The 16,836-nt window shown below is 43.4% G+C and overlaps 1 protein-coding gene across 1 annotated transcript in view; it reads left to right on the top strand.

Annotated features, from left to right (window-relative positions):
* The window catches only part of KIAA1549 (KIAA1549 ortholog), a 142,921-nt gene that overhangs the window by 92,427 nt on the left and 33,658 nt on the right, over positions 1 to 16,836 (top strand). Inside the window, 4 exon segments of the mRNA XM_032483450.1 lie at positions 3,115 to 3,292; positions 6,089 to 6,273; positions 13,034 to 13,230; positions 14,960 to 15,075. Coding sequence (XP_032339341.1) covers positions 3,115 to 3,292; positions 6,089 to 6,273; positions 13,034 to 13,230; positions 14,960 to 15,075 — 676 coding nt within the window.

Raw genomic sequence — 16,836 nt, 5'->3', positions numbered from 1 at the left:
TGATTTGCATTTCCCTGATAATTAGTGCTGTTGAGCACCTTTTCACATACCTGTTGGCCATTTGTGTATCTTCTTTGGAAAAATGTCTATTCAGATCCTCTGCCCATTTGTTAATCAGATTTTTTTTTTTTTTTTTTTTTTTTTTTTTGCTGTTGAGTTGTATGAGTTCCTTATATATTTCGGATATTAACCCCTTATCAAATATATGATTTGGGGGTATCTCTCTACTTGCTAGATGGGATGCTGCCCGATTCATGAGTTGTTGAATAAAGCCAATTAATTTCAAATTAAAAAAAATCAGATATGTGATTACAAGTGTTTTCGCCCATTCCACAGGTTGCCTCTTCATTTTGTTGATTGTTTCTTTTACTGGGCAGAATCTTTTTAATTTGATGTTGTTCCACTTGTTGCTTGTGCTTTGAGTGCCTTATCCAAAAAATCATTGCCAAGACCAATGTCAAGGAGTCTTTGCCCTATGTTTTCTTGTAGGAGTTTTATAGTTTCAGATGTTTCCATTTGGAGTTAATTTTTATGAATGGTGTAAGATGGGGTCCCGTTTCATTCTTCCGGATGTGAATATCCGGTTTTCCCAACACCGTTTATTGAAGAGACTGTCTTTTCCTCAATGAGTATTCTTGGCTCCTTTGTCTGCAGAGTATTTTGTAGTTCCATATGAATTTTAGGATTGGTTTTTTTTTTTATTTCCATAAAAAAAGGCCATTGGAATTTTAATAGAGATTGCCTTGAATCTAGAGATAGCTTTGGAGAGTATGGATATTTTGACAGTATTAATGCTTTTGATTCCATAAACTTGGGATATCTTTGCATTTATTTGTGTCTTCTTCAATTTACTTTTATTAATATCGTATAGTTTTCAGTGTACAGCTCTTTACTTCCTTGGGTAAATTTATTCTTAAATATTTTATTGTTTTTGATGCTGTTGTGAATGGGGTTGTTTACATCTTTTTCAGGTATTTTGTTGTTGGTGTAGAGAAACACAGCTGATTTCTGTATGTTGATTTTGTAACCTGCAACTTTACTGAATTCATTTATTAGCTCTAGTAGTTTTTCAGTGGAATCTTAGGGTTTTCTATGTGTAAGATCATGTCATCTGCAAACAGAGGCAGTTTTACTCCTTCCTTTTCAATTCAGATGCCTTGTTTTTCTTTTTCTTTCTCTTGCCTGACTGCTCTGTCTAGGACTTCTAGGCTGTGTTGAATAGCAATAGTTAGAGTGGGCACCCTTGTCTTATTCCTGATCTTAAAGGAAAAACTTTCAGCCTTTTACCATTGAGTACAGTGTTAGCTGTGGGTTTGTCATATATAGCCTTTTTCTATGCAGAGGTATGTTCCCTCTGTACGCAACTTGTTGAGAGTTTTTATCATGATTGGATGTTGAATTTTGTCAGATGCTTTTTTTTGTATCTATTGAGATTATCATATGACCTTTATCTTTCATTTATTAATGGGATGTACCATATTTATTGATTTGCATACACTGATGAACCCCACTTAATCATGGTGCATGATCCTTATAATGTGCTGTTGAATTTAGTTTGCTAATATTTTGTTGAGAATTTTTACGTTTGTATTCCTTAGAGATATTGACCTGTAGTTTTCTGTTCTTGCAGTGTCTTTGTCCGGCTTTGGTATTAGGGTAACACTGGTCTCATAAAAATTGGGAGTGTTCCCTCCTCTTCAGTTTTTGGAAAATTTTGAGAAGAATTGGCATTAATTCTGGTTGAAATGTTGGGTAGAATTCATCAGTGAAACCATCTGGTCCTGGGCTTTGCTGGAAAGTTTGTGATTACTGCATCAATTCCTTTACTCATTATTAGTCTGTTCAAATTTTATATTTTTTCATGATCCAGTCTTGGTAGGTTATATGTTTCTAGGAATTTATCCATTTCTTCTAGTTCATCCAATTTGATGGCATATAAATGTTCATGATAGTCTGTTTTGATCCTCTTTATTTCTGTGATATCTGATTAATATCTTCTCTTTCATTTATAATTTTTATTTGAGTCTTCTCTTTCTTCTTTAGTCCAGCTAAAAATTTGTCAATTTTGTTCATCTTTTCAAAGAACCAGCTCTTCCATGTATCTGTAAATTTTCTGACTTTCTTCCTATTATTGATTCTAGTTTCATACCATTGTGGTCAAAAAAGATACTTGATAAAAATTCTATCTTCTTGAATTTATTGAGGCTTGCTTTGTGACCTAGCAAATTATCTGTCCTAGAAAATGTTCTGTATGTGCTTGAGAAGAATGTGTGTTCTGCTGCCGCTGGATGGAATGTTCTGTGCGGGTTTGTTAGGTCCATTTGGCCTACAGTGTTATTCAGATCTGCCGTTTCTTTATTGATTCCTGTTTGGGTGATCTATCTCTTGCTGAGAGTGGGCTATTAAAGAATTTAGGAAATATATTATCCCCAGAGCAGTGGCTCTCAACTGGGAGTGCTTGTGCCCTCCAGGGTACATTTGGCAATGTCCGGAGGCATGTCTGATTGTCACAGCTGGTGAGGAAGGGCATGGCTGTTGCTGCTGGTCTCTAGGGAGTAGAGGGTAGAGATGCTGCTGAACATCCTGCTATACTTGGGATAACCCCCCACATCAAAGAATTATCTGGACCAAAGATGGCAATAGTGCCAAGGTTGAGAAACCCTGCCCTTGAAGAGCAGGGAGAAAGTGTTAATAGATTCCAGAGGGGATTGGCTAGAGCCATTACTAATTTGAGAGTGCCAGGGAGGTACCTAACACGTTTGACGTTGGGAGGATAGCAGCGCCCTCCCATGACCTGCTGGAGCTGGTTGCTAGCAGTTCTAGACTGTAGAAGTGGCAGTCCTGTGTTCCGTGTATCCTCCTTGCCCCTTTGTCTGAGAAGACTTTGAGCGAGACGAAGCACGCTGGTTATTCTGCACAGAGGAACTTTCACTTCACATATTTTTCCTTCCCGTCAAGAAAGTGCTGTGGGGATTCTGGGATCCGGAATGGGGTAACGACCTTATTAGAAGGACCAGAATAAATCCTGAGCAGCGCAGGCAAGGCTGAGCGCCCTGCGCAAGGACATCCGGAGACGTGGGCTTCCGCAAGCTAGCGGTTTCTGTTACCTTTTAGGTGGTAAATGTGTCGAGGCTCGAGGGAGATGACGATCCCGTGCAGCTCATTTACTTCGTGGAGGACCAAGACGGAGAAAGGCTCAGTGCAGTCAAGTCTTCAGATCTGATTAACAAGATAGATGTCCAGAGAGCGGCCATCATCCTGGGTTACCGGATTCAGGGCGCCATCGCCCAGCGTAAGTGCGTCCGGCTCGGCCCCGCGCAGGCGTCTGAGCTGTGCTGCCGTGTAGAGAGCCTGTCTTTTTCTGACAGTGAGCTCTGAGTTTTCAAGCATTCTTATGTGTGTCTGGTTGATTTGTCTTAAATCCTTATTATTAAGTGGCACTTATATAAGGTGTCAGTTGTTAAAATGAACTTGCCAAGACCTTCTTTATTTCAATTGCTTGTTGTTGTAGCCTTCACTGCTGTCTTTCTACCGTTTTATATTCATAGTGTTACAGTGAATTAGAGTAGTTTCAGTTAACTCTAATATTTTTTCCCCAGCTCCTGTACTATTTCTCTTTTAAGAATTTTGTCTTAGGCAGAACGTGTTTTCCCTGTATTTATTCCAGAACTCTTCCATGTCATGTTTTGAACGTGGGTGGGGAGAGTGAGTCAGGCAGGAAGCTGAGAGGGACCCTCTGCATTTGTTGGCTTCCTTCTGGGTCTTTTAACACAAAGAGGTCCTTGATCCGTACCCTTTTCAGTCCTGTGTCTCTTCTACCCTGTCCTCACACCACTCACAATTTAGAAAGAGTTACTTTGATATTTCTGTATTATTGTTGGAGGAGTCTAGACTCCTGCCCCCGGCAACAGCTGCGCTCAGTGCCTTTTTTTTTTTAATCCAACTTGCAGATTTTGGGTATTTAAAACTAAGAAAAGGCAAGGAATGGAAGAGTGTGTTTCTCTAAGTACACCTTTATGAATCGGACTTCTCTTTTAGTGTGGATGTTTTTCCTTTATGATCCTGGGAGCAATTCTTGTAAGAGCTCAGTGAATCTTGCTCCCAACTGGAAAGGGATAAATAAATGTTTAGAAGGAATTCAGCATCAGAGGCTATAGGAAAAGTCCCAAAGAGCACATCTAGGCCACGAAGGCAGTTTTTAAAAACGATACCTTTAAAATTATCCTCACGAGTGGAATGTTCTTTGTCATATGTGTACTTGCCCCGAAGCTAACAAGGATGAAGACCCATGGGCACACTTACTCTGTTTTATACGTGATGATAGGAGAGTTTAAACAAATAACCATTGGTGGTTTGTGTTTGTGTATTTGAAATAGAATTGTATATTCGTGTGTCCTGTTTCAAAGCAGTGAGAACAAAGTACTGAAGCACTGACTTACATTTCTTCATACATGACATTTCTGATTGTTGGAGAGGTGCCCCGCTCCAGCTAAGCAGTTCACTTCTTAAAAAAGATTAATTGCAATAGGCTACGGGCACCTTTCAAGGCCACTTCCATCTGCTCGTGCTCCTCTGTTCCTCAGTTTTGTGCTAAAAACCACAGGGGACACAATCCTGGGATTGGGAGCCCCAGCCAACACCAGGGCCAGGCCCAGAGCAGCTGTGGTCCTGATGTCAGGCCCTCATTTTCATGAGTGTGTGCCTCTCACAGGGTTTTACCAGGTTAGAACTAAAAAGAGTATCCAGTTCTCCCAGCCCCTCAGTTTGATTCTGTCACTCCTTTATTGTCCGTCAGCTGCTTTCATGCAAAATGAACTACATATATCAACTATGTTCAGACCAAATTTAAAAATACAAATTTTTAACTTTTTGTAATGTGTCCTGCATAGTCCCTGCTCTGTAATTTGTGCTTCTTTCTTAGGGTGTGTGCTTTAGAGGGCTTGCTCCCCTCTCTGGTCGCTCTCTGAGAGGCCTAACCCCAAATTTAAACCAGCACCAAGAATCTCTTTTATTGTTACATCTTTGAGGAGAAACATTCTGACCCCGGAGCCTGTTTTCACCATGATAGGAAGTGAAAAGAACGGAAACCTTAGTCCCTGCCCAGGAAGACCGGGGTGTATTTGAAAACACAAGACTTACAGTCATGACCACATTAATGAGCAAAGTAGTATAGTTGATCCAGGTGAGACTTTCATGTCATAAAATGCATTTTAAAGGAATAGTGAGGTATGGGTTTCAAGATAGTGACAAGCCAGAACAAAAGAGCTCAGATGAGAGGAATCTAGGGTTGTCGTGGAGGGGTCATCCTGAAGTGGCCGGAATGGATGAGAAAGCTGGGCAGAGAAAGGGGAGCATTTTGGTTTTCAGAGCCTGGTGATTGGAAGCTGAGCTTTAAGAGGACTGGGAGCAGTTGAGCTTTTAAGAAGAGCTGAATCCTGGGGAAGGATGAGTACAGAATGAAGAGGAGTAGGAAGCCCAGTGCTGGGAGGCAGGGCAAGGGAAAGGAACTGGTGAAGATTAAGAAGGACCGAATGATGGAAGCATGATTGTCCAAGGCCATGAGCGATGGGGCCAGGGTGGGGGTGGGGATGGGGATTGACAGATTCAAAATAAGTAAGTTGACTTAATGTAACTTTAAAATTGACAATGGGTACTGTAAGTAATGCAGTTTCCATTAAAAGCTGTGTTTTAAGGGTTTAGGGAGAGACACAGGTGAGGAAATGAAGGTGGTGCTCATAGACTGCTCACTGGGACTTCTAATTTTTGGTATGGAAGCGTTCCTGCAGTGAGAATTTAGAGAGGCATCTGGTAAAATAAACTGCAAGTCATGAGACCTGGAATAAACCTCATTTTGCTATTGAATTAACCACGTTCCTTGAGGCACCACTCACATGCTGCATTGTCCATGTAACATGGCGTGTGGTGTTTGTTGACTGCAGCCCATTTCCTATCATCAGGAGATCACAGCTCCTCGCCATTTGTCCTGAGCTGGAATGACAGGGCTTCCAGGGTTACACTCACTGTCCAGAAGGGCTGCCAGTGAGGAGTGCAGAGGAGTCACTGAAAGACCTTTCTTGCTTGTCTGCAGCCGTGGACAGGGTGAAGAGGCCGTCCCCCGAGTCCCAGAGCAGCAACCTCTGGGTCATCGTGGGCGTGGTCATCCCTGTGCTGGTGGTGGTGGTGATCGTCATCATCCTCTACTGGAAGCTCTGCCGCACAGACAAACTGGACTTTCAGCCCGACACCGTGGCCAACATTCAGCAGCGTCAGAAGGTGAGACCCTCCCAGTGTTCACATCAGCATCCTGGGGGCTGGGGCAGGGTGAGTTCAGGCTCCTGAGCCTGAAGGACAGGGGAGAGCTAGAAAGGAAATCATCCTGTGTTAGTGGTGGTGTCCCTTTGTCTCCAGGTTCGCTTACTGAAACCCAGCTCTTCTGTAATATTAAATGCATGCCAAGAAAATGAAGCCGTGTGAAGGCTTAACAATGCTATGAGCGACTGAGTTCCACTGTGATTTTATTTTTGAGATGCTCAGTTAGAGGGTCACATCCATTCTGTATATAAATTCTGATCTATTTTAACCCTGAATATTTTCAGAGAACAGGAGGCAAAGGTTTTCTTTGATCTATGTGTATCTGTTTCCTTACACACCACTCTGCTGGACGGCTCCTTTTTTTCCTTCCACCATATTGCAAGCCTGTTTATCCACTTTGATCAAGACCACTTAATCATTAAAAAAATGATAATACATGCCTTAAATGTTTTAACTTAATATATATAAGTGAGTCTTTTTTAAAAATTTTTTTGAGGGAGGTAATTAGGTTTATTTATATATTTATTTACTTAATGGAGGTCCTGGGGATTGAACCCAGGACCTTGTGCATGCTAAGCATGCGCTCTACCAATTGAGCTATACTCTCTCCTCTATATAAGTATTTGCCAATCTTTCTAAAAAAATTCTTGAGAGTGTCTGTCTACTGAAAGGAATTCTGTGTGGTCTTTCTTATAAGAAACATCAGTTGTAGTTTCCAGTCTTGAGAGAAGAGCAAAGCAACCTGAGTGCAAAATTTTCTAGCCTTTTTCAGTATCCCCCGACCCCACCATCCTCTGCGATCTTTAGTTAATTCACCTACACCTAACTTGACAGCAGTCTTTGGTCTTTTTTAGCAGCTCCTTTTCCATGTCTTTCCAAAGTATTCAATTTAGTGTTTACAGTAACAGCAATTCTCTTCCCACACTGATGTTCCAACTGTTTCTGCAATATTTAATTGTCACCTACAAGTTTCAGAGCAAAGACGTAGCCTCTTGGTCAGCATCTGGCTGCCCTGGTGGAGTGAGAACGTGCCAAGTAGAGAAAAGTGCTTGTGTGGCGCGGATGCTGAGCGCAGCACGCAGCTCAGCCACGCCAAGGGCGTTGGGAAGTGCTCCTCACCGAGGAGATTTATTAACATGTACCCGCTCGGGGTCTCCCAAATTTCGAGGACTCCCTCAGCTCTACAAGTTTGACAAGAAAAAGCGAGCAAGAGGCAGAAGAAATAGAAGATCGTGCCCCATTGACCTTTTAACTTTACTGATTTTCTGGGTATAAAACAATTCTGCACATTACAAGCCAAGAGACCCGCGGAATGAAAAAATAAGTCTTCTTTTAAAATGTACTTTATTTTTGTAAAAGCAAATGAAGAGTATTCTTTTTCTTATGAATTAACTAAGAAATGCAAACTCTTGATTATATTGCAAGCTGATGGTTATCCAGTATTTTGGAAGCAGTTTATACGTTAAGATTATGTTCGTTACCTGTCTTCATTTATTATTTACATAGTCTGCTTAGGTTGTTTTGTCGTTAGGCTGGTGAATAGCATGGAAAAAACCTGGAAAAAAGTCCGTGATATACTAAATGATTCATGGTGTGAATTTCATCGTAATGAGATCGACAGTGTTTTTGTCCTGGTGAAAGAGTATTGCTACAGAGAGATTTAACCAGCAGAGACAGTTATGTATCTAGGTCTTCTATGTTCCGTGCTTCCTAACATAAAGACCCCTGTGCAGGCCTTTCCATTATCTGTTACTTCAAAAACGATCAGAGGACAGCATCCGTCAAGTTCACCACAGGCTGTTCAAGCTTTCAGCTTCTCCCACTTTTACTTCCAAAATACTCTCTCGTCCCAGGTGTTGCTGTACATCAGATAGACAGTTTCCAGCAGAACTTCCAGCCTGTGGAGTTGCTCTTTTTCTGCAAGTGCTGTGTACATTTGTGCATTCACTTTTACAGCATCTTTGCGGGAAAGGTCTTCTGCGTGAAGGATTCCCTGAGAGAACAGGTGTCTTCTGACACCGTGAGGAGGGTTAGCACAGGGTCTTTGTTTGGCTGGCACAGGAACCTACAGTGTAGATCTTATCGTGTTTTTATAATAGGAAAATGGTGCTGTCTATATAGTTTAAAAATAAATATCTGTACTTTCATAAGCAATTCTTCTAAGATTGTCTGGCAATAGCAAAAGGCCTCTGGCCTCTTCCTTAGGGCACTTTGAAAAGATACTGTCTTCCCCTGTGACTGCAAGAGCTCCTTTCCTTCTTGTGTGGCTGTTTCTTCTCTGGCCATTCTGCCCACCCCGCCCCCCGAGGCTGCTTCACTGCTACTCTCTGAAATCTTTCAGCAAATCCCAGAGCTGCAAACATCTGGAAGCAATAAATCTGCTGACCGAAAATCCACACCCCCTCCTTCTTGTGAGGCAAGGGGAACCTCTTCAGTTGTCTGGGAGTAGATTAGTTTTGAAATATGATGAGGGAGAGAGGCCATCCTGTTCTATTTTGAGTCAGGGTCTTTGAAAGTTTCTGTTGATAAAGTAAAAAAAAAAAAACAAACCCCTAACTGTGTCTTTCCTTTATCTGTTTTCTCTTTAATCCGTAGCCCAAAGGCACCGCTTTTTACTGCTACCAGTAAAATTGCAGCTTGGATCCGCCTCGCCCTGTTGAGGTTCTATTTAAAGATATGAATGGCGTTGGTTTGATGCTCCTGGTCCTGTGGAAGCCTGTTCCTTCTGATGGGGACAGTCCACACCCCGTGGTTGGCCCGGGACCTTGGTTTCTGGCCGACTGGCACTGTGGGCAGCCAGGGTGAGCTGCCTCGAACACTGCATGTTCATTGACCAAACGCTGAACATTTGCTCTCAGCCAAGCAGGGCCAGATTGGATGACAAGCCCAGAAAACACGCGTTCCCTGCCTGGGGGTGCTTCCGTAAGTGGGGTGGACAAGGAGTCGAAAAGCTGACGCGCAGCAATGAGTCTGTCTAGGGCGCTGTGGGAGCACAGAGCTGGGGCAGCCACCTCAGTGTCTTCAGAGGGGACAGTGTTGGGGCTGAGGCTCAGAGGTGGAGGAGGTGAAGGCAGATGAAGTGGCCCAGGCAGGGGGGGATCCATGAACCTTGGGAAGGGTGGACCAAAGGTGGATGGAAGGAAGGGCATAGCCCAAACTAGGTGACGGAGGGAGGCAAGAGCCAGGCTCAGAGGGGTTTACAGGATGTATCAGGGGTCGGAGGGGATGCTGTAGATCCTGGGGAGCTACTAAAGGGTTTTCTGCTGGAGAGCAGCCTGAGCATACTGGTGTTTGGAGCAGGCACCATGGGGGCGGTGTGGTCAACTGGTTTAAGAGAAGCTCGATGAGCCTTTCTTCCCTCTCGGCCAAGGTCAGCTCATCCCTTTGCTATAGGGGTCCCTGTAATACCTGATAAGTTGGTGGTTCCAGTGTGCCTGCGGTCAGCTGACCATGACTTGCTGTGGCCTGGGGATGGGAGAATCTTGGAGGACTGCTCCCTCAACGCCTAGATCTCAGGGTGACCAGAGGCCCCCTGCTGGGCTGCACTGGAGACCCACAGATGCCATAAGTTCTCCATGTCTTCACCTCCTGAAAGGAAACAGCATGGTGGCTATGGTGACGATCATATCCATCAAATAGCAGAAATGTGTAAATGGCACTCTCTTCGAGATTGCACGTTTTTATTTGGATGCTTTTGGGATTTGCCCTGTGGTTTCTGTTGTCATCTTAACTGCTCCTTCCCAGGGGTTCAGGTGACCCGAGTACTGGGGACTTGACTCTGTCTTGTTCCATATGGGTCGTATTATATTTATGGCTCCTACGTCTTAAAATTCATCCAGTGTCCCTCCTGTTACATAGCTGACCTGCTCTACCAGCCCACCCTGACTTGTGTTCCTGTGGGGCACAGACAAGATGGTCTGTCCCCTCTGTGACTTAGTAAAGAAAAAAGGAGAAAAAGAGCCATCTTTCCTCCGAAGTGACGGGGTCCTAATAGGAATGTTGGAGGTGCTAATTAATGGTGACTCTTTCATAAAATACTGATTGAAGCTTATTCTGAATGTGGACACTGGACACGTAATACAGCCAGACTTAACTCTAGATTTTTTTTTTTTAAGACATGGAAAAACTAGAAAAAGTGTTCCAGAAAATAGGGCTGAAACAGAAGGAGCTCATTCCGTAAGTGAGGGGGACAGTGCTTCCTCTAAGTTTTCCCTTCTGTGTGTAGACGGCTTTTGTTCTGTGTGTAAGCACAGACTGGCTGCCCAATTTCTATTGTTGTAGAAGGTGGTGAGTCACCCAGCCTGGGAGAAGTGCAGAGATCTCATGGGTGTATTTAAAGATATTAGTCAGAATTAGCAAGCCAACAGGACTTCGAGTCTGTAATGGATGCACTTCTCACTTATGACATCTACTCTTCTCTTGGTTTCCCACAAAATCCTGCAAGTTTGCGACTTCAGCCGACCTTTTTGAAATTCATTCAGTCATCAAATATTAATTTTGTGGGTCTACCATGTGTCACGTCCTGTAGCCGAATTACAAAGTTTTGCATCTAAATTTGTATGTTTAGCTTTATCTGATCCCTAGAACTCTTAGCTGCCTATTTGTATTAACTGCTTGATATTTCACCAACCAACAGCGATAACATTGCTGTCCATCTCATTTGTATGGTGCCTTGGCATTTATGAAAAAGCACTTCTACCCTTCTAGATTTTTCTGGCTGGTCTAAGAACTAAATTGACATGACATTAGTAAGAGAAAATTAAACAAAGGTTTAATAACATGTATCCATGCGAGAGACCCAGGAGAACGGAGTGACTCACCAAGCCCTCGCCTTAAATACCACCTTCACTAAAGACAAAACAAGGTGTTGGGGGTAGTGGTTTGGGACTTCAGAGGGGAGGAAGACAGTTCACGTGGAGATGGAAAAGCAAGTGTTTGGTAAATGAATGCTTGTGGGTCAAAGTTTCTTCCTGAGTCTTTTGGGCCTTGTTTGTTTTCAGCCTCAAATAATTTGAATGCCAAAGAGACATTTGGGGATGGCAAATTTTGTTCTTCCACAACATAGACACATGTATGTTTCTTACATGAACCCTGAGAGTGCTTCAGGGAAGGCACTTAGCTCCTGGACTTGGGCACACAGACTGCACCAAGGAGGCAGTGCTGTTCATGTTTTCCCCTTGTTTACTCTGGAGACCTTTGCTTAGAGGAGGCCGTCTTTGGCTCTTCCTTCAATTAAGAAAAAATTTGGGGTGGAGAGATAATCAAGTTTATATCTGTCTGTCTGTCTATCTATCTACCTACCTACCTACCTACCTAATCTATTTAAATGGCAGTACGGGGATTAAACCCAGGATTCCATGCGTGCTAAGTGTACACTTTACCACTGAGCTATACCCTCCCCACATCCGCTTTCAATTTTGATAAAGCAAGCCATCTAACTTGCAAAAGAGAGGGTGTTGATGGTGATGATTAAATGACTATTGAGTATCTCCATTATTCTTTTATTTAGAGGCACCTTATCGAGTTAAAATGAGGTATAGCCAGGGTAAAAGCTGCTGCAAGGGTAAGAGATGTGCCTTTCTTCTGCAAAGGAGGAGGATTCTTATGAAAGGAGAAAGGAGAAGCCAGAAGTGTATATACAGAGATTGTCTGCTGGAATTTGATTCCCTTAAAAGAGCTTCTTGCCCCTAGGAAAGTGTACATGCCAGAGATTTGGGGACCCCAGCTGAAGATGGCTGGGGAGTGGGGGGAGTTGTGGAGCTGCAGGTTTGGGAAACAGCGCTTTTGAGCCGAGGGATGTGTGCCACTCACAGTCTGAAGTAGACTGCTTGTAACACAACATCATTAATTTAGAAAACAGAGGTACGCCAGACTTTACCTTTTGTTTCAGAGCAACATCTTTGTAAACTCTGTTTGCGGTAAGTTCTGTCCCCCTCTGCTGGCATAAGTCATTATTGCAAACTACTTTCCTTCCCATCCATCCTGGATTTTCAGGGCTAAAAAGACCTTAGAGATCACAAATCTAAGCCATTGACATTGTCACTCATCTGTGTGTAAAGTTAGCCCAAATACCTTTTGCTCCTACACACAGTATAATGTCTAGAACAGCTCCTTTGATGGGTTGGGCTTTGTCTTCTGGGTGACAGGACTATCTGTGGGTGTGGAATACAGCCTGGTGGGAGGGCTTTGAGGACCCTTTGCCTTCCTGCCGAGGAGACCCTTGGGACAACTACTGATACCTGGTTTATTTTCCTCTACTCTGCAGGTTCGAATAAAGGAAACTGTTAAATCCCACCCCTGCACTTTCAACGTCACCAAAATGATGCCTCACCGTTATTGCCCCCATTTCTATATCCTTTCAGGCACCTTTCTGTCTTAGCGCAGGCTCGCAGCTGAACCTGGACCCTGTGGACTTGCATGGCACGTGGTCATGCTGCTGTGACAGAGGGCAGGGATTGTCTGGTGATGCCTTTTGTATTATGATCTGTTTAATCCTGGTACTTTAATCCTTAGTGAGGATCTGTCTTTTCTGCGAACTCTAGGTATAAATGGCACCTTGTACAGGTAGTCATTTTAGAGACGCGCGTTGAGTTGGATGGGTGTAATCACAAGTACCATCTTGGGTCAGAGACTGGCACTCAGTCTTGCCACTCCCCATGATCTCCTGTGACAGCCCTCAGATTCTGACTGACTGTCTCGCCTATGTGTGTGTGTGTTTCAGTTGCAGATCCCTAGCGTGAAGGGTTTCGACTTTGCTAAGCAGCACCTGGGTCAGCACAATAAAGATGACATACTGATTATCCACGAGCCAGCACCACTGCCGGGGCCTGTGAAGGACCACACCACGCCCTCCGAGAATGGAGATGTGCCGAGCCCCAAGGCGAAGATCCCTTCCAAGAACATCCGTCACAGAGGAAGGTTCTTATTGGGCTTTCTGTGTTGTTCTCTGTCGCTCTGCATGTTTCCGTTTGTCAGTTTCCAGTAGCAGAAGGGCTGGCGGCAAGTGTCGCCCGGGTCTGCAGCCCTGAAGACTGACAACGTGTTGCCCAAAGTCAATGAGCCCAAAAGCTCTTGATCTGCTCTAATGGGCTGTGGAAGGAGTGCTTTCTCTTCCCAAAATGTTTAAGATTGTCAGTCACTTGTTGGTCATGGTTGGGCGGTCCCCCTGGGACTTCATCAGGGATTGACCAGCTCGAGTGTATAGATTCTGGGGTGACTATGTTGGGCCCCCAGAGGTGATCTCAGGAACAGTGTATAAAGAGTGCCTGGTGTGTGATCCACACTCAGCCAGTGTCAGCTTTGCTCTTGCCTGTCATGCCAGCGGCTAGCTGTGGCTTCACTGCTTGGTCGGCAGGTGACCTTCAGCACATCCTTCTGTCCTTGCTTGGCTTTTCTCTGCGTGCTCCTATTGTCACCCTTGCTAGCACATGTGCATGGATTCTTCATTGCATCCCCTCTGCCCAGCTCCCTGGTCCCCATTTCTTTCCAGTCCTCCTACCAGAATTAGACACACAGAGAACTTCTCGCTCATAGACGGGCTCCAGCTGTGTAAGAAGACAAAGTTCAGAATCAGGTTTTATTATGTTGACTTTAGATCAGAGCATGATCAGGCTTTGGCTGTTGAAGCCTCAGATTATCAGCCTGCCTTTGAGCTTTGGAACTCCAAATCCTGATTTTCTGCTGAGAGGGGAAAAAGTGTGTGATCATACCAACATTCAAACGATGTTATAATTTCTGGCTTATCAGAAAACCTACCCCAGGGGTTCTGGCCTAGTTTTAAGAATTTAATGGATGTTAGAACATGATCTTTACAAAAGAAGATGAATTATGCAGAGAGAGATCACTTGCTTAATTATTTTGCAGGCTAAGAATAAATCAAATCATTAAAGATTATTGAATATGCTCGTACAGTTTTGCAAAGTCTTTTTTTTCTTCTCTGGTCACCTAATCCTAAACGTTTAGTCACAACATCTCAGTGGTCTGCATGGTTAATATAATATTTTAGCATCCCTTAGGGGCACCAGAATGTCTTGGCATTTCAGGGAGCCCAGAGAGAAGAGGTGCTAACTGATTAAGGTTTTTCACTAGCCTGGTACGGCCTGGGTTCTGTGATAGCCTTGTTTTTATAGAATATAGAATCAACTCTCAGGGGTAATCATTGCCTTTATTTCTATTTTTATTTATTTTTTAATCATTGCCTTTATGTTGTTAAGTGTAGGTCTTTTCCAAAGATCTGGAGTTATATGGGGTGACTGCAGAACTACCCTGGCTTCTTAGGAATTCTGCAGACCCAGAGAAACCCTAACCAGGCCTGAGCCCCAGATCTTCTGATCCAACCCATGCCAGCCCCAGATTGCCAGTCAAGGCCCTGCTACCCAGGGGACCATCCTCCACTGGGCGCCTGATTTCCTAGAGTTTATTGAGATGAACTGCTGAGCTATTGAGTGAGCCGTATTAAGCTGTCTTCAGGAGGTGACTGTGTGCCATTGATGTGGTCCGTGGAGGTGCCGTGCCACGAAACAATGTTTTGGACTGTTTGATTTCCACCACTCTTGCCTGGAAGCCTGACTTCCACATCCAAATGAATATGCCGTTGCCCTCCCCTTCTTTCTCTGTCCTAACGTTTGCATTTGTCTTGTGTCTGCAGGGTTTCTCCCTCAGATGCTGACTCCACAGTAAGTGAAGAGTCCAGTGAGAGGGAAGCAGGGGACAAGCCTCCAGGAGCGGTGACCGATGGCAAGTCCCACAGAGCCCCACAGAGTGGTCTGTGACTCTTCTTGTTCTCCACTTGAAAAGTAATAATCATGAGGTTCCAATAGGCTAGGGCTTTATGCTACTTCAGAGGCTGAGCATTGGAAAAAGAACAACAACAACAAAACCTGTGCATGTGTATGTTCACTGCTCGTGTGGTGAGGTCCTCAGCATCAGCTGTCACCGTCTGACGCTGTACTGGTGTCTGCGTTGAGGCGGGGGGCCGTGCGGAGGTTCGAGATTCACTGCGGTGTGTGTTCTAGGTTAGGGTCCTGATGGTTTTCCTCTCTGAAAGACAAGGAGGAATCGAACTAAAACCAGAGTCTCAAAAACTCCCCCCAGGATTCAGTGACCTTGGGAGCCCATTCAAGTGCTTCACAGCTGTCACTGTCCGGGAGTTGATTATTTGTCATGGGTCCAGGTGCACTGTGTTTGGTCCTGGCCCTAGATCTGTCGTGCAGCACTGGGTCGATGTGCTCAGATGGTTTAGCCTATTGGCATATGTTTTCAGATGCCATAGCTTCTTAGGCTGGGTATGAAATGAACCTCACTCCCCTCCTAAGCAGCATTGTCGTAAACCTCATGTCCTGCAGTCGAATTAAGCCCCTAGGTCTTACTAGATTTGGAGCATTTGTTGGCCTGATGACAAGGTAGCTTGGTTTTAGTTTATTAGATTCTGTTAAATAAGGATGCTAGGACAGCCCTTGTGCTTGATGGAGCTTTATTTATATTTCAAGGTTATGTTTTAATACTGCAAAGAAAATTGAGATGCCTTAGGATATCATTTTAATAGTAATTTTTGAGTATTTTTAATATTTATTGTTTAGTTGACATTTACTTTAATAGCAGTTTTTATACTTGCACTTTTCATCACAGATTTCTCTGTATGAAAATGCAGTACAGAGTGAACCATATTCTATAAATGAATCATTCTGGATGGAAGCCAAAGGGCCTGTTCTTCACTGTCCTGTTTGTGACCTTGTATGTCCCTTACTCTTTAGGGCTCCTATGGTACTAAACTAGCTGGTTTTTGAGATTCCTTCCAGTTCCTTCCAGTTGTTTCTTTTTTGATGTTAAAAAAAAAAGCCCTTAAAATAAGGGAAGAATTTTTTTCTTTGGATCTAATTTCATAGACTCTTAAAAATTGTTTAGCACCGTGGTAACAGGTGCACTGTTTCAGATAGACAGGGTTAAAATCTTAATTTTGATCATGGGACAGAAATATTTGGTAAAAAAAAAAAAAAAAAGAATCAGCCCTGGAGTTTCTCAATTTCTGTTAATTGCATATCTGAGAAAATCTTGCTCTTAGTTCCTGCATTTAATTCTTTACTGACAGTATTAGAACCAGTCTATTCTACACAGCTAACAAAAATCAAATATCACTCTCAGCATATATTCAAAATCCAAGTGGTAAGCATGTCAGTGTTGGGACTCAGAGTTGGCTGTGGAAGGAGACGAGGGCGCTGGGTGACTTTGTGGGCACTGGGAGTGCAGGAGCTGCTACTTTGATTTGAAGACACACCAGCATTTGTACATTCTTTTCTTGCTTTAGAAAGATGATCTTCTCACTACAGGTATCAATTCACTCGTAAAACTTTTAATTACTTCTTTAAAGTTTTAATGCTGCCGTAAAGGCAGTTTATTGCTTGCATAGAACTTAGTTAATTAAATACCCCATAAAAAAGATTTGGAATTTTTATTCATAGCTTTTAAATTATTTTGTGATTCACACAAAAATCCATCCTGTGTTGCATATATAATGAAATACAAATT

This window comes from Camelus ferus, chromosome 7, assembly GCF_009834535.1.
Source record: "Camelus ferus isolate YT-003-E chromosome 7, BCGSAC_Cfer_1.0, whole genome shotgun sequence".
Classification (NCBI taxonomy): Eukaryota; Metazoa; Chordata; class Mammalia; order Artiodactyla; family Camelidae; genus Camelus; species Camelus ferus.
Note: the sequence above shows the minus strand (reverse complement) of the source record. Positions and strands in the feature narration are given on the sequence as shown.